This window comes from Brettanomyces bruxellensis, chromosome 4 (genome assembly GCF_011074885.1).
Source record: "Brettanomyces bruxellensis chromosome 4, complete sequence".
NCBI classification, from domain to species: Eukaryota; Fungi; Ascomycota; class Pichiomycetes; order Pichiales; family Pichiaceae; genus Brettanomyces; species Brettanomyces bruxellensis.
Window position 1 is genome coordinate 121,813 of NC_054685.1, and position 20,177 is coordinate 141,989.

The following is a 20,177-nucleotide window of genomic DNA, read 5'->3' on the forward strand; positions in this document are numbered from 1 at the left end:
ATACTATACACATTTTTTAACAAATATTGGTTGCAATACACAATAAAATTTTAGATTTGTAGTAATCATTTGGAAGCACTAACAAAATATAAGCGACCCTCCCAGGGTTTTAAAATGTCAGCAGCTCCATCCGTATTTTTATGCGTACCAAAGAAGATAGTATACTTTCGATCGTCCGGGAATTTGAATTTAACATCCTTTCCGGAAAAACTGAAAATTCCAAAAAATCTCTTGTTGGCATATTGCTTAGTAAAGGCAAAATAATCAGGATTATCAAGGTCGTAAAAATCAAAATTGTAGCCATATACTAAAATATCCTTGTTTTCTTTCCTAAACCTGATAGCTCTTTTCCAGAAGTTAAGAACGGAATTTGGATCGTCCAGCTCATCCTCGACGTTTATTCCCTCCTTGTATACTTCATTCATTTTAAACCATGGTTTTGCGCTGTCACTAAATCCACCAGTAAGTCCCTTTGATGACCATGGAATTGGAGTTCTAGCATGATCTCTTGATATCACAGAAAGTGCATTCTTAAACTTTAAGACCTCCGAAGAGTCCTTTCCAAATTTCTTGCATAAAATTTTATAATTGTTACGAACTTCAACATCTTCGTAATCTTCCACTGGCCAACCCTTAAAGTTAATTGAGCCCAATTCCTGACCCTGGTAGATATACATAGTACCCGTGAGGGATATCAAAAGTGAACACAATAACTTTGCCGAAGCAACACGGGAAGTTATTGTTGAATCATCGCCAAATCTACTCACCGATCTTGCTCTATCGTGGTTTTCAAAGTATACTGTAGCCCAAGAATCTGTTCCATTAATCCAACGGAATGAATCAGCAACTGCTAATTTCCAATCCTTCAATGTAAATGGTAACAAGTCATATATAAAACTCTGCGAAGTACCGACATCGGTATGCTTGAAAGTAAAAATCTCCGATAGTTCTTGTGATTTCTCACTGGTATAGCTTAACCTTGCATCCATGCCGGCTGAGCCAATTTCACCAACAGTCATAATTGTCCTACCATCATCAATTTGAGAGAGCATATAATGATGCATCAGTTTATGGAATTCATGTATTCTTGCACCATTTGCTGTATATGGATCTGAGGGTTGATAATCATCCTTTGGATTAGATAAAGGTGCATCCGGCATTGTCATGGTTTTTGAGTAGAGAAATGCAACATCTATTCTGAATCCATCAACGCCATGTCTCAACCAGAAGCCAACAGCACTATCAAAAATGGCGGCCCTGCAATTAATATTTTCCCAATTTAGATCAGGTTGACCTTCGGCAAACAAATGTAGGTAAAACTCTTTTGTTTTTGAATCATATTTCCAGGCGGAGCCTCCAAAATAAGATCTCCAATTATTAGGAGGAATTGGAGTTCCATTGGCAGTGTATCCCTTTGGCTTTCTCCAGTAAAACCAATTACGCTTTGAATTTGTTTTGCTGGATCTACTTTCCTTAAACCATGCATGCTGATCAGAGCAATGATTCACCACCAAGTCAACTAAAATCTTCATACCTTTGTTGTGGGCCTCCTTAATTAGATTAAAGATATCCTCATTCTTCCCGTATTTTGGCCAAACTTTCTCATAATTTGCAATGTCATATCCCATATCTTTCTGCGGTGAATCATAGAATGGTGAAATCCAAATAGCCGTAATTCCAAGGTCTTTCAGGTAATCTAGTTTTGATCTAATTCCATTAATATCACCCCAACCATCATTATTCGAATCTTTAAATGAGGCTGGGTATATCTGATAAAATGTTGCCTCCTTCCACCACTGAGGTTTGGTTTCTGGATGCTCTTCAACTGTTTTTGTTGACATTCTTATTTTTGCTTGTCGAATTATGAAATAGCATCGTGTAAATTATCGTTTTGATTGTGCGATTTATGCCGGAATATTGTATCTATAAATACACTAACTTCCAAAGAATCATGCAAAAATAGTAAGAAAGAAAATGATTTTTAAAATTGGAAATTATCGAAGATCAGCCAATAATCGAAACCACTTCATTCAATCCCCGGATTTTCAAATAAAAAAGCGGGGAAGTTGATTCCGAAAAAGTATTAATAATTACACGCTTTTTCGATGAATCTCGGAAACAATTTCCCTTACATTTTTATTTGTTGAATGCTAACCCATCCTTGCGCATCATACTTGTTCTCTTATAAAATGATTTAATAATTGCTCTCTCACAAGATGAGTGTATAGTATTGATTAATAGATATTGCATTGGAAGAAATGTGGAAACCACTATACTTGAATAACTAAGAATATTGTAGTTAAGACATGAAAATGTTGCGTCCTATTATTATATAAAGATATACCAACAATTTTGCTTAGTTATGATTCTAGGTAAAAGAGGCCAAACTAATCTTTGAAATTGTTTCTTTGCTACAACAAAGTAAAATGCAAACATACAAGTAAAAGCGTGGAAAGTGAAATTATGTATTTTTTTTCTTCAAACGAGTTTGAGTGATCATTATTCGATTGAGTGTAATTTAAACAAATTTGCTCGTATAAACATCAGTAGGAAATAATATGAGGGTCAATAGCAAGGAAATATTGAAATCGTCTGGTACGTACCGGCTACGCGTTTTCAATGAAGTCTCATGATTTGTGTGTTGTGTTGGGCATATCGGTTTTTACCATTAAATTTCTATTTCATTTAATAATGCATTTCTTTATATTTAGATTTTATATTTAGATTACGTTGGAAATAGGTATGGAAGAACGTATTTATTATTATCATCGATTGAATAGTCCTGTTGTAGTAGCAGGTAGACGACCAAAATATGTTTGCATTTATTGAGTTAATCACTATTATAAGAAAGTGTGAATGTAACCACTTCTTAATCCTTATTTTTAAATAGTACCGGCTCCATGAATACAATTCTTGTGAGGGAGCACGGTGAGTTTGCATACGAAAGTATTAAGTTAATGTTCATAAAATGAGCCATTTCAATTAATAGTAAAAATAAAGGCAAAAAAGCATCGAAAGCATTTTATGGCTTCGCAACAACGACTGTGTCTCCTCCCTTGGAAGAACTCTTGAGAGCAGCGTCAATAATAGCAAGATGATGAAAAGCGACTTCTGGAGTAGCGATGATTCCACTCTTATCTCCAGTCTTGATCGCTTCACCTAAAACATCAAACTCTTTGGATGGAGTCCGGTATTCATCCTCGATAGGAATATCCATTTCGTATGACTTTGTTTCTGCTGTGAGACCGCCAACTCTCAATGTTAATTTTTCTGGATGTTTTGGACTGAAATCCAAGAACACAGAGCCATTATCACCCAAAATCTTGAAAATACAGCTCTTATCAGTATTTCCAAAAGCGGATCCATACGTGAATGTTCCAATCACTCCGGATTCCATTTCCACAAGAGAGTATAATATATCATCTGTTCCACTCAACTCACGGACCCTTTTAGTATGAGCGTTGACCTTTCTAATTTGACCTAACACACCTGTTAAAAGGGCTAATTGGTGAACACCCCCATCTGATAAAAAGCCGCCAATATGCTTAGGTTGTCTTCTCCAAGATGTACTGAGATATTTATTGGCAAAGTTAAATTGACCTGTGGATGAATAAGTAAAAGAATAAACATTGCCTATCTTTGAGACTGCCTCTTTCAAAGCATCAACTGCTTTGAAGTAGCACCAATGCTCGTTCACAGCAATAATAAGATCCGGATTTTCCTTTGAAAGTTTAACAATTTGCGCAGCCTGCTCCAGGTCTGCCGCAATTGGCTTTTCAACGCAGATATTCTTCTTGTATTTAACTGCTAATTTAACAGCACTCAAGTTGAATTGCACTGGAAGTAGAGCGTCCACGAGATTAACCTCTGGATCCTTGAAAGCATCTTCCATATCATCATAGATAATCTTAATATCAGCGTTTTTTGCAAAGACCTCAGCCTTCTCCTTTGTTCTATTAAAGCATGAGTAAGGTGTGAAATACTTTGATGCCTTCAATGCTGGTAGGTGAGCATCTGTAGCAAAAATTCCAGTGCCAACAACACAAACTTTATACGACATTATGATTGACTAACAAAAAATTCGGATAGTTAAGTCGATTCTAATCAAGAAATCAAAGCACTTTTTGGTGCCTTTCTCTGTGCTTAACTCAAAATAATTAAGTTCTGGTGTCCGATATTTATATATTCGGGAAATTTTTTGTGGTTCGAGTTAAAGTTCGGCCATTCGGATAAATTTCCATGTCTATCTACTCTTCAATCATGGGGTTCAATGCGGAGTGAACTAGTAAAAAAAATAACAATGCGGAAAAGCCAGGTTCAACCAGTCAATGATTCGAAATAGAAAAATCAGCGAGGAAGTAAAGTAGGTTTACAATGTTAAAAAGATGCAATTTTTCCGGACGATATCTTCCGACCAAACTACAACATTATGTCATTTCATAAAAGGAAGTGTTTTTAGGTCCGCGTTTTAATGCGATGAGTGATATAAGGCCAAACACAATCAGAACGCATTATTTAATTATAGATCAATACAGAAAGAAGGTGCGTGACGGAAAGAAAAGGTTGAAGTAAACATCGCTTTTGAAAACCTATGTTCAGCCTTCCAAATATTAAGGAATCTAGATACATGTAAGCGGGGGGTAACTTTTTTTCTCAAAACAGAAACTTGTAGTTTACTTTTTATTCTTTCAATCCTCTCAGCAAGCAAATCGTTTGAAATTTGAGACGGAAGAAACCGCAACCCGCCAAGGAATCAACAAAAAAAAAGGTATAGCTATCTTCCAACGACTCACAGACGCGTCGCTTCAAAGTAATAAAAATAACACCGGGAGTGTGGCTTATTGGACAATCTCCGTATGTGTAAATGGCATGTATTTACATATTTCTTTGTACGGTAATTTCCAATTTTATTAATTGTTCTTCATTTTGCTGTCTAGGTATATAATAACTTCCAAAAAGAGCATGATGGCAGTGCTATCGTATTATTCCTTATTCCTTATTACTGGCAGTCGCCGGTTCAAACAGGAATCAATTCCAGGACGTTTGTTTTTTTATCTCCTGTGATATGCAACCAACACTTCTTTTTCTTTAAAAAAGTTTTGCGTTTTTCTTTCTCAGAGCATTAAACATTTAATCTAATCAATTATATAAGTACGCATAACCCATTTCTTCATACCCTGGTACAATTAACAAATTTTTGATTCATTCATTTCTTCTACACTTTGAAGTCTGTCGATTGAATCTATGGAAGAAAAAGTTGTTGAAAGAGAATCAGCGTGGAGTTGGGGACCTCATAATAGCGTCTTCACTTCACTCTCAACAATTTCAATCGTTTGTCTTCTTTTAATCTATGGTTCTAGTCTTCTCATAAGTCAGGTTACAGTATTCTATAAAAATTCTCACGGTATGAAAGAATTTGATAGTTTGTCCAACAGGCTTTTTCCACAAAAGCACACAAGTATTGAAGGCAAGGTTCCGTTAACTTTTAAGAGTGTTAGAGCAGGTACCTTTAAACCTGAGACTAAAGAAATACAGTGGTTAGAGACATCTGTCTCTAAAACCAATGATACGGGTGACTTTGTTGTCACTAAAGGATCGAAATACTTTTTAAAAAATGTGCAAGATCCAGAGTTTTCTAAACTGTTATATGATGGTTCGGAGATCGTTTATGATGATAAAAAGTATAAGATTGAGGATGTCGTCTTCAGTAATGATTTGAAGCATGTTCTTTTGGTGTGCGACAAAATTCACAACTGGAGACATTCGTTCTTCGCATCCTATTTCATTTATAATATCGAGACGAAAACTACGCAGTCATTGTATGATAAAAATAACGAATTGAATGAGAAAATTGCTTTGGCCAAATGGTCTCCTGATTCCAAGAAGATTGCATTTGTGCTTGAGAACAACGTGTATATTAAGAATATTTCCGATTTTATTCATCCAACTTTGACGCAAGTTACCCATGATGGGGGAAAAGAGATTTTCTATGGCAAGCCAGACTGGGTATATGAAGAGGAAGTTTTCGAAAGTGATACCGCTCTCTGGTGGTCCCCAAATTCTGAGTTTTTATCTATGTTACGTTGCAATGATACGCAAGTGCCAACTTACCCGATACCATATTTTGTCCAGGATGATGAGAAGTACAAAAATTCCTCGTATCCAGAGTTACGAGAGATTAAGTATCCGAAGGCCGGTTATCCAAATCCAGTTGTTGACTTCTTGGTTTACGATATGTCTGCTGAGGAAGTTAAATATATCGACCAGGATGATGATTTTTATCATGACAAGGATATTCCAAATGATACCAGACTTATTACAGAAATGGTTTGGGTCGGAGACCAGCAAGTTCTAGTGAGAACCACAAATCGTGTCTCTGATATCTTGAAAATTTTCATAGTTGATGTTACTGGTTCAAAACTGAACAGTACATTGACTCGCTCGGAAGACTTACGGAAGAAGAATAGTTGGTTTGAAATTGAACACAATACCCTCTATATTCCAAAGGCCGAAACACGGCCAGAAGAAGGATATATTGATGTTCTTGAGGTCGATGGCTATGATCACTTAGCTTACTTCTCGCCACCTACTGCCGCGACACCAAAAGCTTATCTAACTAGAGGTGATTGGGAGGTTGTTGGTGGACCACGAGCATTTGATTACATCACTAACAAGGTTTACTTTATATCAACAGAAAAATCTTCAATGGAAAGACACCTTTATTCTGTCGGTTTAGATGGAAAAGATAAAACAAATGTCACGGATGTTTCTAAGGAGGGTGTTTATTCTGCATCGTTTTCCAAGGGTTCTCGCTATTTACTATTGAATTACAACGGTCCGGATGTTCCATATCAAAATTTGATTGACCTCCACACAATGAAAGTTGACTCATTTGAGACAAATGAAAAGTTGAAAGGCGTTCTTGAAAAGTATATCGTTCCAAAAGTTATTTATGGTGAGTTGAATTTGGGTGATGGTGTGAAAGCTAATTACAAGCAGACTTTTCCATTGAATTTTAATCCTTCTCATAAGTATCCACTACTCTTTTTCGTTTATGGAGGCCCGGGTTCCCAGTTGGTTGTAAAAACTTTTGGGCAGCCTTTTTCATCTGTGATTGCGTCAGAACTAGACGCTGTTGTTGTTACCGTTGATGGTAGAGGAACTGGCTTTAAAGGCAAACAATTCAGAAATGTTGTGAAAAATAATCTTTCTCATTATGAGGTTATTGATCAGATCGCAGCTGGAAACATTTTTATTTCCAAGCCATATATTGATCCCGAGAGAACAGCCATTTGGGGCTGGTCTTATGGAGGGTTCATGACTTTGAAAACTTTGGAAAAAGATCAGGGGAATGTTTTCAAGTATGGTATGGCTGTTGCACCTGTTACAAACTGGATGTTTTATGATTCCATTTACACTGAGCGTTATATGAATACACCTCAGAACAATCCAAACTATAAAAATGGTTCTGTTCATGACGTTGAAGGTTTTAAATCAGTGAAGAGATTTTTGCTTATGCATGGTACTGGTGATGATAATGTTCATCTACAGAACAGTTTAAAGTTCTTGGATATGCTCGACCAAGCAGGTGTAGAGAATTATGATGTGCATGTCTTTCCAGATAGCGACCACTCTATCAGCTATCACAATGCAAACACTATCGTGTATGATAAATTGTTCATTTGGTTAAAACTTGCCTTTGCAGGTGTTTATGATGAGATTTATGAGCCTGTCAGAATTGACAATTACGGGCCAATCGATCCCGATCTCCATGTTTTGTGAGCTAAAACTTTTTTCCATGATGTTGTACATACTCTTCTAATACGCATTTTACTTTAAATCAATTAGAACATACCTATTGCAAAAAAATAATAATGATATTAATTGGTCGTTACACTTTATATAGGAATGAAGCAAACAGTTAAGGATGGAACAAGATGATCTTCGTTTTTCATATCAGTTATATCTTTCGGCTCCAAATACTAAATCATGCTCTAGATCCATTTCGCCATCATCGGTGGCTTCTTCTGGTCTTGGTGGTATATCTGGGTCATTTGAATATGCACCAGTTGGTGTCCGTAATGATCCTTGCATTGATGGATGTTCGTGTAAATCTACCTGAGGTGTAGCTTCCGGCGAAGCAAATGTGGCTCTTGGAGACATGATTCCAGGTGACTCCTGGATAGTTTCCTGAGGAGATTGAATCTGAAAGTTCTGTTGCGTTCTTTCAAAGTCCGAATGTTGTTGCTGTTGCTGTAAACTTGTCTGGTTAACTTGTTCCTCTCTTTGTTGTTCCTCTTGATATATTCGCTCCTGTTCCTCCAATGGTTTTCTGACATATTCTCTAAATCCTGCAACTTCATCCACTATCATCTTCTTCATATCATGAATATCATCCACAGACTCAAATGAAAAGTCAAATTTACGTGGACAAACAGGTTCGTCGTTTGGATCATGCCATACTTCCAAGTAAGGGTGCTCTAATGCTTGCTCGGCTGTAATTCTTGTCTTTGGATCCAGGGTTAAAAGTTTGCTCAAAAGATCTAAAGCTAGAGGGGATGCATCTGGATAGAGAGTTTCAAATGGAATTCTTGGCATATAAGGTAGAGACCGAATATACGCCCTCGCCCTTGGTGATTTGATATTTTCTATGGTTTTCTCATCAGGTGTGCCCAAAACCCTCAGTATTTGATTTAGCTGATCAACATAGTCCTTTCCTTTAAAAATTGTACGCCTTCCAAGTAGTTCTGCCAAAATACATCCCGCAGACCACATATCAATAGCTTTCGTGTATCCTTGAAAACTTAAGATAATTTCAGGAGCACGGTACCATCTGGTTGCAACATATTCTGTCATGAAGCCATTATTTTTGGTTGGATCACTGGAATAACCTCTCGCAAGCCCAAAATCACAAATCTTTAACTCACAGTCGGCATTAACAAGTAAGTTTCCAGGCTTCAAATCTCTATGAAGAACATCTGCCGAATGTATATATTTCAATCCACATAGTGTTTGGTAAATAAAGGATTGAAAATGTGCGTCTGTTAAAGGTTGTCCTGAGCGTATGATTTGGTGCATATCACACTCCATCAACTCCTCGTATAAGTAAACTTCATTGAAGTTCCCGTTTGCATCTGGAACAATATCTAGATCGTATAAACAAGTAATATTTTTATGCCCACGAAAATGGCGTAGAAGTTTGATTTCTCTAAGCGCTCTTTTACAGAGAATCTTCTTGCTAAAAATGTTTGTGATCTTTTTAATAGCCACTTTATCTTCCCCCTCGTCTCCGTCTAAGTACTTTGCAGAGCAAACAATACCATATGCACCCTGGCCTAGACCTTTAATCAGTTGAAACCGCTTATCAACAATAAAATTCTGCTGAAATACGCGGAAAACGTGATATTGATCTAGACTTCCATTCATTTTATACGTAGTATCTCAATAGTCTCTTAGAAAGAATGCTGTTGTGGTGTAAAAATGAAAGCAGAAACTGAGCCAAGCAGCCAAATTTTTTAATGTAAAAGACGCTTTCGGATATAATTAAGAAAAAGCACCTAGTACCTAAATACTTTGTCTTTCCACTCGGTTTTAAGTGCCTAAATTACTGAAACAACTGTTTGGATTCTTGAAGACCCTTAGCCCGCGTTTTTTTGACAAGTTCTAGATCAGCTCAAAAAAAGGATAGTTTGGTGTATGGAATAGGGCAGGAAAAATTAGTAGCACCGTGTCGCGAATCGCTAACATTCAATGCAAAAAAAAGGTCTTTTGATAGTACCAGGACTAATGTTCCGATAAATGGATTGATAGTATTTATGTTTTAATAGCTCTAGTTGGATTCTATATCCCAAAATTCAGAATGATGATATTAGACGATACCGTTTGATATTTTGTAATAACAAGTTAACTCAGAAAAGTAGTCCAAACCCCCTTATGGAAATAATAATATACAAATAATTAGTGTAAATCAAATCGTAAATGAGTCTGATCCAGAACAAACTTCTTGGGAACAACGTCTGTATTTATAACGTTGGTAAATATGTATTGAGGTTCAGGAATGATTATCTTCTTTGATTTCATTTCCTTAATTCCTTTTCCGGGGTGCATATTACCATCAGGGAAATAATAGAATTGATGTCCTTAGGTCTAACTTTTCAATGTACTTGTTCGATTCCCAGTTCAAGCTTCTAAAAATATCCTGAAAATACTATTTAAAACAATCCGAATAAAGCTACATAAATTTTCTCTGTCTTGATCGCGAGATCTCAACTTTTTCTGTGCTTTAATTCAATAGTCCTGAAGCATGAATCAATATTATTCTCGAGGAGCCCCTTAGATTGGAAAATGTGCTCAACACTAAAAAAAGAAGATACGCTGAAATTTTAAAGTGGTGTTCAAGCGTTTAATTTACGTAAAATTGTTGTTTTCTTTCCTCGACGATAGACGTAGGTAGAACTTTTCAGATGTTCAAATGCCCTTTTCAACGTCGATCCTGCTATTTTTATACTCTCTTTTATGTCTTGAGTTAATTTCGCATTTATTTTCCTCAATCAACTTTCTTTCTAATTTGATCTATTGTGCGCTTAGCACCCCAGGCAGTTTTTGGATATGGAACGAACTTGCTATATTCTTTGTATTAGTTTACATAATAATTTTTTTACCCTTTATATTTTTGAACAGTTGGTTCGATAGAAGAGCTTTACGTATAAAGGATTCTTTTGTATTAGTGATACTTTCTGATTTTGACCTCAATAATGAGCATGCAGATTATATTTATCTTATTGCCCTTGTTTGCATTTTGATGAATACCGCTGTTTCTTCTTTCTGTCGATATAAATTTGTTCGGAGGATCAATTCATGAAGTAAGAAGTTTTTTTTTTTTTTTTTTTTTTTTTTTTGAAGCCTAAATTCAAGCAAAAGTCAACAGTGCTTCTACTTATTTTCCTCAAGGTAGGGTATTGCTTCTGCTTTAATCTTCATCATTTGCAGCATTACTAAATTGTTATAACCACGTAATAACAGCATAGACTCCATTAAATTCTATTAGTTTTCGTTTCTTTTTTTTTCATTTCGGTTGATTTGGAACTAAGTGGAGTATCAGTCACTCATATATTAGATAACACCATGTCAGTGGCTACACAGCCAACTCTCAGAGGCAAAAGTGACCTACAGGAAAAACCCTCTGATGTTACAAATGGCTCTTTGTCTAAGGCTGCTGAACCTGAACCTGAACCCGACACTCGAGACCAAATGAGCAGGGTCGACATAGATGGACTTGTTATGAAATTTCAGAAAAAACTAGGGAAAAGGTGGGATGACTATCAGATGGTAGTTTCACTTTTTCTTGTAGGAAAGCTTTCTAGAGAAGAATTGATGGCAAAACTTGAAGAGACTCTTGATAGTACAACAATCCGATTTCATAATCAACTTCTTCTTGCTAACCTTGCGAACTGTCTTAGGGCAGAACCATCTGATGGGATGTCAAGTGCAAGATTTGGAAGTCAAACACAACAAAGCAAAAAAAGAAAAACAGGTCGATCATCACAATATGATATGTTGAAGAGAAATATTCTTTCGCTTCCTATAAGAGAAAGAAGACGGCTAAAAAGCATTGTACGAGAATCCGGTAAAAGGGGAATGACAAATTCAACATTAGCTCTTACCCGTCAGGCTATTCTTCCAAAGATTCCTATGAAAGCCCCCAAAGGAGCTGAAGTTCAATCGAAGGAAACTATTGCTGCAACATTGGAGCAGACAAGTAAGTGGTCTAAAGATGTTTCACGTGCAATTAAAGCACCGCTTTGTTCTGAAAGTTTTGAACTTCCTGATATAGAATCATTACAAACACGCATGCTAGGTATTGCAAGGGAGCATGGCCTAGAGGGTAGTGTGAGTCCACGTGCCGCACAATTTCTTTTGGTTGGACTTGAATATCATTTAAAATCACTCATTGAGAGGTCACTTGCCAAAGTGAAAAGAAATAAAAATGGCTCAAAACGTCAGCGTGTTACTCTTACTGTTGAAGATATGTATGATACACTATCACAGGTGCCACATTCAGTAGATAACAGTGGGTCTCTCTATTATTTAAACGATGCATTATTAAAGAATGATGATGATGCCTCTGTGATTCATCTTCAGAGGCAACCGTTGGCAAAAAAAATGCCGCATAGTTTTGACACCCAGACAGATATCATGAAACTTCAAGAGAAAGATAAATCATTCAAGGCAAATGACAGGTCCAACCATATGAATCTTGCTATTAGCGAAGAGAATCCAAAAGGTGATACAAATACGGAGAATGCCTCAGAAGAGCACAAAAATATGCAAGGCAAAAAGACGGAATCTCAAGGATCACAAACATTTGTTAGGCCATCATTCTCGAAAGAAAGTACGGATCACCATATGAAATTTTCGAAAAGCATCATTAACCGTAAATTTCATGTCAGTGAATATTCACCCATTAGTTTTGTATTGAAGCCAAAAGGGCTGGGGGTCAGGAAAAATGAAGAAAAGCAAGCAGGCAGGCCCAACTTAGTACTTCATGATCCAAGCATCGGCAGTCCTAATGACCTTAATTGGGTCATTAATGAGCTTTTGTCAGAGTAAATTTATGTATTAGTAATCCCTTTAAATAAACCCACAATTATGACATTTTTTAAAATGAAATTGGAAACAACCGGGTAGAATAGATCTAAATGCTTTTACGCTACATATCGACGTTGCAGAGAATTGTTTGTCGGATCCAATTATTTCATTTCCAGAGCATGTAGGGTGCGCAAATAAACGTTTATGTAATTTGGTTCAGCCTAAATGAAAACTGTTTCCTATAGAATGGTATTCTCGCATCAAAAAGAACTAAATAAACGGAGATTTTGTTGAGAAGAGGATTCCAAGAGAATGGAGGTAGAAGACCTGATAATGAATGGGTATATGATTTATTTTATATCAGAACGCATCCGATCACCAGTTAATCTTGTTTTTTGTTTTTTTTCTTAGGCCTTCCGTCTTTCCATTTCGATTTCGCTCGCGATCAATATTTCTCTGAGTAGAGAGCACTTTTTGCCCTGAAAGAGATTTCATGAGATTTTGTCCTTCATATTACAAAGCATTAAAGCTGTGAGGGGCACTACGGTAGTTTTATAAAGCATTAGAATATGACGAACGAAAAGGATAAGAGTGCAGCTAAGCACGATGTTGCTGCTTCACTTACCGAAAGCAAGAAACAGAAGGGCAAAAAGGCGTTGCAAAAAGAGGAAGAAGAACTTAGCGAGGAAGATCTACAATTGAAGTCCGATTTGGATATGCTTGTTGAGCGTTTGTTGGGTTCTCAATTGGACCTATATTTACCATCCTTAGAAAGCATGAAAAAGTTTATAAGGGAGTCTACATCTTCAATGACAGCTGTTCCAAAGCCATTGAAATTTTTAAGGCCACATTATCCAGCATTGGTTTCTCTAACGGATAAATGGGATAATAAGGAGTATAAGCAAAAGTTAAGCGATATTCTTTCTATTATTGGTATGACTTATTCAGACACTGATGGTCCTCAATATCACTTGGATAGTTTAAGATGGAGACTTCAAAGCAATGTCGATTCAGCCATTGGAGAATGGGGTCATGAATATCTCCGTCATTTGGCATTGGAAATTGGAGACGCTTACCATGAAACAGTTGATGATGAAGATTCGTCGAAGCCTGAAGTTGCAAGTCGGGATGTCGAAGGCGATCAAAGCATCAAAAAGGAGAAGGATACTGATTCTTCTGAAGTTAGCAAGCAATCTGAGCTAAATGCAAAAAATGTTCATGTTACTTTCAAGGTCGAAGAACTTATTCAGCTATCCATGATTATTGTTGAATATTTTCTAAAGCATAATGCTGAAACTGAGGCTGTCGACTTATTGCTGGAAATTGAACAGATAGAAAGGTTGCCAAAGTATGTTGACCATGAAACTTATAGCCGTGTTTGCAACTACATAGAGGCATGCGTTCCTTTGTTGGCACCACCTGATGATTTGGCCTTTTTACATACAGCCTATACAATTTATCTTAACAATAATCAGCTTCCACAAGCCCTTAGATTGGCTATGCATTTGGACGATGATTCTCTAATCAAGGCTGTTTTCGATGCGACGAACGATGAACTTGTCCAGAAGCAGCTGGGTTTAATTTTAGCACAGCAAAATTCATCTTACACCGTTGAAAATGAGGACGTGCAGGCTTGCATTTCAAATGTCAAACTCTCAGAATATTTCAAATATTTGGTTGGTGAATTAAATTTGTTAAAGCCAAAGGTTCCTGAGGATGTTTATAAATCGCACTTGGAGACCAGCATCTTTGCTTCCACGTCCAGACTGGAAAGTGCTAAGCAAAATTTGGCTGCTGCATTTGTGAGCTCTTTCCTTAATGCTGGTTATGGAACGGAGAAGCTAATTGACGACGAAAAATGGATATACAGGACTAAAGGGGAAGGTATGTTATCAACCACTGCTTCATTAGGTCTTGTTAATTTGTGGGATATCAATGAAGGTCTACAAAAGCTAGATAAATTTCTCTATTCCGATCAACCGGACGTTAAAGCTGGTGCGTTATTAGGAATGGGCATTGCAACTTCGAGCGTTCATGACAGCGTTGAGCCTGCGCTTTTGATATTGCAGGATTATGTCTCTGCAGATACTGAGCAGGATGCTAAGTTAACTGCTGCTGCCATAAATGGATTGGGAATTGCATTTGCAGGCAGTAAAAACGAGGAGGTCTTGAATTTACTTTCCCCATTGGTTTCAGATCCTTCCGTTTCTTTAGAAATTCAAGCTTTAGCCGCTTTAGCATTAGGTCATGTTTTCGTTGGTACATGTAATGGAGATATAACATCTACAATTTTGCAAGCTTTGCTAGAGGAAGATCCTTTGGAGCTGACGTCAAAGTGGATTAGATTTATGTCTCTAGGTTTGGGATTGCTATACATGGGTAAATATGATCAAATTGACGATGTTTTGGAAACCATCGATGCCATTGAGCACCCTATTGTTAAGACTCTTAAAGTCTTGGTCACGATTTGCGCATATGCAGGTACGGGTAATGTTCTTCAAATTCAACAACTTCTGCAAATGTGTACAGTCAAGGCTAGAAATGACGACGATGATGAAGATGATGACGATGAGGATGAAGATGAAGATGAGGCTGAAGTTGATCCAGCAGCAGAGGAAGAGGAAGATGAGGATGATAATGAGGCTGCGGGTGCGGAAACTAGTAATGTTGAGTCTGAAAATGCCACATCTTCTGTTGTTAAGTCAAGCAATGATAATGCTGATAACGATAATGAGAATGGTAACGACTCGCAAATGGACACAGATGAATCCAGCACTAAGTCTGGTAAAGCAAGTGAACCTAGTCAGGATAATAGTGGAGAAGATGATACCTACCAGGGTTATTGTGTTCTCGGCTTAGCCTTGATAGCTATGGGTGAGGAAATTGGACAGGAAATGTCACTGCGGCATTTTGATCATCTTGTGCACTACGGTACGGCACTTATCAGAAGAGCTGTTCCTTTGGCTATGGGACTAGTGTCAGCATCAAATCCAGAGATGAGCGTTTACGATACATTATCTAGATATTCACATGATCAGGATTTGGATGTGGCATACAATGCCATTTTTTCCATGGGATTAATCGGTGCCGGAACTAATAATGCACGTCTAGCCCAACTTTTACGTCAGTTGGCATCTTACTATATTAATGATCAGAACGGATTGTTCATTACAAGAATAGCACAGGGTCTTGTTCACTTAGGTAAGGGAACATTGACTTTATCACCATTCAGCACGGATCGTCAAGCCATGTCCAAGGTGAGTCTAGCCTCCTTACTCACTGTTTCTATTGCATTGTTAGATCCTACTTCATTCATCTTGAATGATCATTCTAGTTTTCTCTTCTATTTAGTTCCAGCTATGAACCCAAGAATGCTGGTGACTGTTGATTCTGACTTAAAGCCATTAAAAGTCAATGTTAGAGTTGGGCAGGCTGTTGATGTCGTTGGACAGGCTGGTAGACCAAAGACCATTACTGGTTGGGTTACTCATTCCACACCTGTCCTTCTTGGATACGGTGAGAGGGCAGAATTAGAGAATGATGAATATTACGCTTTGGCATCATCCCTTGAGGGTGTTGTGATACTTAAAAAGAATCCGGATTATATGGAGGTGGATGCCTAATTATCTCTGGATGATTTTTAATTATTTGCGATGTTGCTTTTGCTTACAAGCATATATTTCGAGCCACAATATATTTCTTTGATTTTAGTAACAGAGTAAAAAAAGAAAGAAAAAAAAAAAAAAAAAAAACAGGACACCAAAACTTTCAGGACTGCTGCTCAATTGAAAGGAAGGAGGAGAAAAAAATATAATATTAAAAAAAAAGTAAAGTGTATGTATGTCCCGTATCGCGGTAATGCATATTTTCCCTCAATCGGTCGTCCTTCCATTTCCTGTTCCTTGGACTTCTCAGATGTTCTGAAGAGGTCTTAGGTTCATAAGGGTTCACATCAATCTGCATCATTCTCCTTTAAATACCAAGTTTTGTTTTCGTTCATTTTGTTTTCATCGTTGTTGTTTTTTACTCAATTGATTGACTACGATAAAGCAACTTGGTGTGCATCATCTTCCTGTTCTGCTCTTCATTAATTTTTGTCTCATAATAATGTCTTACACTACAACAGCAACTGTCACAACGGTGGCGTTAGCGATCGCCTGCTATATAATTCTTACAGGGTCAGGGGAGAAATTCGATGTGGGAAATTTCCTACAGAAAACATCTCCGTATATGTGGTCTAATCTTGGTATAGCATGCTGCATAGGCCTCTCTGTGATAGGTGCAGCGTGGGGTATTTTCATTACTGGTGCCTCTATTATTGGTGCAGGTGTCAGGGCCCCAAGAATCACAACAAAGAACCTTATTTCCGTTATTTTCTGTGAGGTTGTCGCTATCTATGGTCTTATTATGTCTATTGTTTTTTCTGCCAAGATTACGCCGACCGCAAATATCCTAACAAGGGAAAATGTGTATACAGGTCACTGCTTATTCTGGGCTGGGCTAACTGTCGGTCTAAGTAATCTCATATGCGGTGTTTGTGTTGGTGTCACAGGTTCAACAGCAGCGATTTCCGACGCTACGGATTCCACCTTATTCGTTAAAATTTTGGTGATCGAGATTTTTGGTTCCGTTCTTGGTTTATTCGGATTAATTGTTGGTCTTTTGATGGCTGCCAAGGCTGGTGAATTCCATTGATGATGCTAACTTCTACGGCTAAGATTAAGGGCAATTAGGTATTGTTGCAATCTGTTTTCTTGGTGTTTATTGGGGCTTTGAACATGTGCCATTAGACTTCTTTTATCGTGCTCACTTGTCGCATTTTATTTGCTTTGGATGGCGACTATTTGTTTATTTTTGCTCATCTCTTAGTTAATTAGCATTACTCTAAAATTAAACACTTACGTTCTAACCCTCTTCTCTTCGTTCGAAGCCAACTTGTAACATGTAGGACCTGTTTATTCTAGTAAACATTAAGCGATCAAAATTATAGCACCGGATAATTTGCTTCTGGATAGCGCCAGATGGTATTTGCGGTAAAATTCAAGATCTTCGGGTCATTCAGATCAATCGAAGATGTATGAAAGTATCCAAAAAGCCTAAATTGCAGCAAAAGGATATTGCTTTGCTCTAACTGAGTAAAAAAAAGTTTATATACGTACAGCCCACGTTTTTACACGTAGTTGTATGCTGTATTTTATAGTTTGCTTATTTCCTCCACTGTTGCACCCTCGTATGCTGGCTCTAGCAACCGCCATTTGCAAATAACATTCTTCTTTCTGAAGATCTCTATCACATCTGAGGCTATCTGATTGAAATTTTTTGTTGCCAAGCAAAGAATAGTAGGTCCGGCTCCACTTAAGCATATACCCAATAATCCTGGATGATTCTCCGGTGTAAACTTCGTTATAACCTCTGAAAGACCCGGTATTAGCACCTTTCTGTAAGGTTGATGTAATCTATCTTGCATAGCACTGTAAATCAAAGCTGGATCTAAATTTTCTGCACCAACTGCCGACGTTAGCACGGCCAATCTCTGTAAATTAAACACAATATCCTCTCTGCTGTATGAACTAGGAAGAACGGAACGTGATTTGTTCGTGCTGACCTCAAATTGTGGAATAATCGCAACACATTTGATCTTCTCAGACATATGATACTTAACGTGGGTTCCGAGATTTGAAGGAGCGTCTGTACTTGTTTCACCTTTCTTTGGTGAAAGTATATTTTCCAATGGTTGGTGAACCCTTTCAGACTCGGATTTCGAAAGATCTCTCAAAAATGATCCAACAAAACCCCCCATCATCGATGCCGTAATGTTATCTGGATGTCTTTCTATCATAAGACAATAATCCAAACACCTTTGTTTGGAAAATCCAAAACCTCCAATGGCATTTGCAAGCAACACTCCTCCAACCACTGCAGTTCCAGAGGATCCAAGCCCACGTCCTAGTGGCACGTCATTATGAACTAAAATACGAGTTCCGAGTGGGAAAGTTCTCACACTATTGACCCTCAAAACATAAAGTGCTGTCTGTGTAAGAAAGTTCTTATCTGATTGAAATGGAACCTCATCAGCACCTTCACCCTCGTATGATATTAGACAGTTGAATGGATCCTTCTTGGATTCTTCCCCAAATTGTTCCGCATCTATCTTTACATTTATCGTCAGATATAGGTTGAGGCCTATACCCAAAACGTCAAAACCTGGACCAATGTTAGCCGAAGATGCCGGAACCCTAATGACGAACTCTCTAGCCATTTCTCACGGATATGCGTGACTCACCTCACCTATATATCTCTACTATATTTATAAAAATATAGGGTTTCTTTGGGTCTTATGTAATGTTGTTTATCAATCTTGACATTTTTCAGATCGTAGCCATTAAGGATTCTTCTGCTCGCTGAATTTTCATGCTGATGAAAAAAAAAAAAAAAAAAAAAAAATAGTCACTGCATGAAATGTAATGTTTCTGTTCTGTAACTTGTCGCTCGATATTTTGACAAACATTCAATTTTTTTTTCACGCTTCGGCAGGGCAGGATAAGAGCCTCCCTAAAAACATAAAGAAAAGGGATATTTTAGTAAGTATAATTTTTAGGTATAATCAAAGTTAAAGTAATCTTTTACTAATTTACCTAGCAATGCATCATATTAGGCATGTCTCTCCTAACACCACGTCAGTTCTGTCTGTTCATACTATATCACTGAGTATAGTTTTTCTTGTGCTCCTTCCCTTCCTGTCTGCTCGATTTTGTTTTCTAGGATTTCTACCATGTTTTTCAGGCTCTACGGATTCTCTCTCCCAAGGTTCAAATTAAGAAAAGAGGGAGGTGTAAAAAAAAATTAAATGAATGTTGGAATTGGCGCGTCGGAAATAGTCGTTAATTATTCTGCGATCCGGATTACTCGTGCTAATAGTAAAAATGAACTTTCAAGACAAATGTTTCAACAACTAACCCGTTCGTAATCCACCTATGTTAGAATACTTCATTTGTCTTTAAATTCTAAGTCACAATTCATTGTGATTGTTATCAGTTGCTTGAAACTTTATCTCCCGTGTTCAGAAGAGAAATATTAGTAATAGTTCTTCACTCCTCATCAACGCGTATGTATACAGTTTTCTTTTTTTTTTTAGTGATTCCCTCACGATTCCAGAAATTTATTTAATTATGGAGACAAAATTCCACTTGATCCTAGCACCTGTAAATTGGTTGATTTTGCAACAAATTCGTGGTTGGTTCAAGAAACAAAGAATTTGCTTTGCACAAACTTTCTAAAGCGTTCAGTGAGATTTCAAAGGGTGGCTAATTTATCATTTTTCACCAAGGCATCAAGCTCAGCACACTTTTTTTAAAGGCCGATACTTCGGTCTCGTCAATCGTTTTCAAGTGTATATTTAAGCCAACTCTGAGATCAACTTTGGACCTCATCGTTTATATATATCTATCATTCATCAATTTGAGGACCTGAGTTTTGGATCCCGTGTTAATCAAGCAGATTTATATAGTGGAGCATCATATAATTTGATTTTCACGCTACGTTCTTTTGGTTTCCACAGAGCAGCATCCTCCGTTTTTGCTCGCTTCATA

General features: G+C 37.3%; 8 protein-coding genes across 8 annotated transcripts; 4 read left to right on the forward strand and 4 right to left on the reverse strand.

Annotated features, from left to right (window-relative positions):
• Positions 1-65: 65 nt before the first annotated feature.
• On the reverse strand, positions 66-1,841 carry IMA1_1 (Integral inner nuclear membrane protein ima1; the record flags this gene model as incomplete). The annotated part of the gene is made up of 1 exon (XM_041280156.1): positions 66-1,841. One exon carries the CDS (start codon positions 1,839-1,841, stop codon positions 66-68), a length of 1,776 nt encoding a protein of 591 aa, XP_041135039.1.
• A 1,181-nt stretch (positions 1,842-3,022) lies between these two features.
• BRETT_001610 (uncharacterized protein) lies at positions 3,023-4,060 on the reverse strand (the record flags this gene model as incomplete). The annotated part of the gene is made up of 1 exon (XM_041280157.1): positions 3,023-4,060. One exon carries the CDS (start codon positions 4,058-4,060, stop codon positions 3,023-3,025), a length of 1,038 nt encoding a protein of 345 aa, XP_041135040.1.
• Positions 4,061-5,244: 1,184 nt separating this feature from the next.
• Positions 5,245-7,782, forward strand: BRETT_001611 (uncharacterized protein; the record flags this gene model as incomplete). The annotated part of the gene is made up of 1 exon (XM_041280158.1): positions 5,245-7,782. One exon carries the CDS (start codon positions 5,245-5,247, stop codon positions 7,780-7,782), a length of 2,538 nt encoding a protein of 845 aa, XP_041135041.1.
• Positions 7,783-7,956: 174 nt separating this feature from the next.
• Positions 7,957-9,426, reverse strand: SLT2 (Mitogen-activated protein kinase slt2/MPK1; the record flags this gene model as incomplete). Its single annotated transcript, XM_041280159.1, has 1 exon — positions 7,957-9,426. One exon carries the CDS (start codon positions 9,424-9,426, stop codon positions 7,957-7,959), a length of 1,470 nt encoding a protein of 489 aa, XP_041135042.1.
• Positions 9,427-11,124: 1,698 nt separating this feature from the next.
• BRETT_001613 (uncharacterized protein) lies at positions 11,125-12,609 on the forward strand (the record flags this gene model as incomplete). The annotated part of the gene is made up of 1 exon (XM_041280160.1): positions 11,125-12,609. One exon carries the CDS (start codon positions 11,125-11,127, stop codon positions 12,607-12,609), a length of 1,485 nt encoding a protein of 494 aa, XP_041135043.1.
• A 548-nt stretch (positions 12,610-13,157) lies between these two features.
• On the forward strand, positions 13,158-16,211 carry BRETT_001614 (uncharacterized protein; the record flags this gene model as incomplete). Its single annotated transcript, XM_041280161.1, has 1 exon — positions 13,158-16,211. One exon carries the CDS (start codon positions 13,158-13,160, stop codon positions 16,209-16,211), a length of 3,054 nt encoding a protein of 1,017 aa, XP_041135044.1.
• Positions 16,212-16,695: 484 nt separating this feature from the next.
• VMA16 (H(+)-transporting V0 sector ATPase subunit c'') lies at positions 16,696-17,283 on the forward strand (the record flags this gene model as incomplete). The annotated part of the gene is made up of 1 exon (XM_041280162.1): positions 16,696-17,283. The coding sequence occupies one exon, from the start codon at positions 16,696-16,698 to the stop codon at positions 17,281-17,283; it is 588 nt and encodes a 195-aa protein (XP_041135045.1).
• Positions 17,284-17,782: 499 nt separating this feature from the next.
• Positions 17,783-18,847, reverse strand: BRETT_001616 (uncharacterized protein; the record flags this gene model as incomplete). The annotated part of the gene is made up of 1 exon (XM_041280163.1): positions 17,783-18,847. One exon carries the CDS (start codon positions 18,845-18,847, stop codon positions 17,783-17,785), a length of 1,065 nt encoding a protein of 354 aa, XP_041135046.1.
• Positions 18,848-20,177: the final 1,330 nt, after the last annotated feature.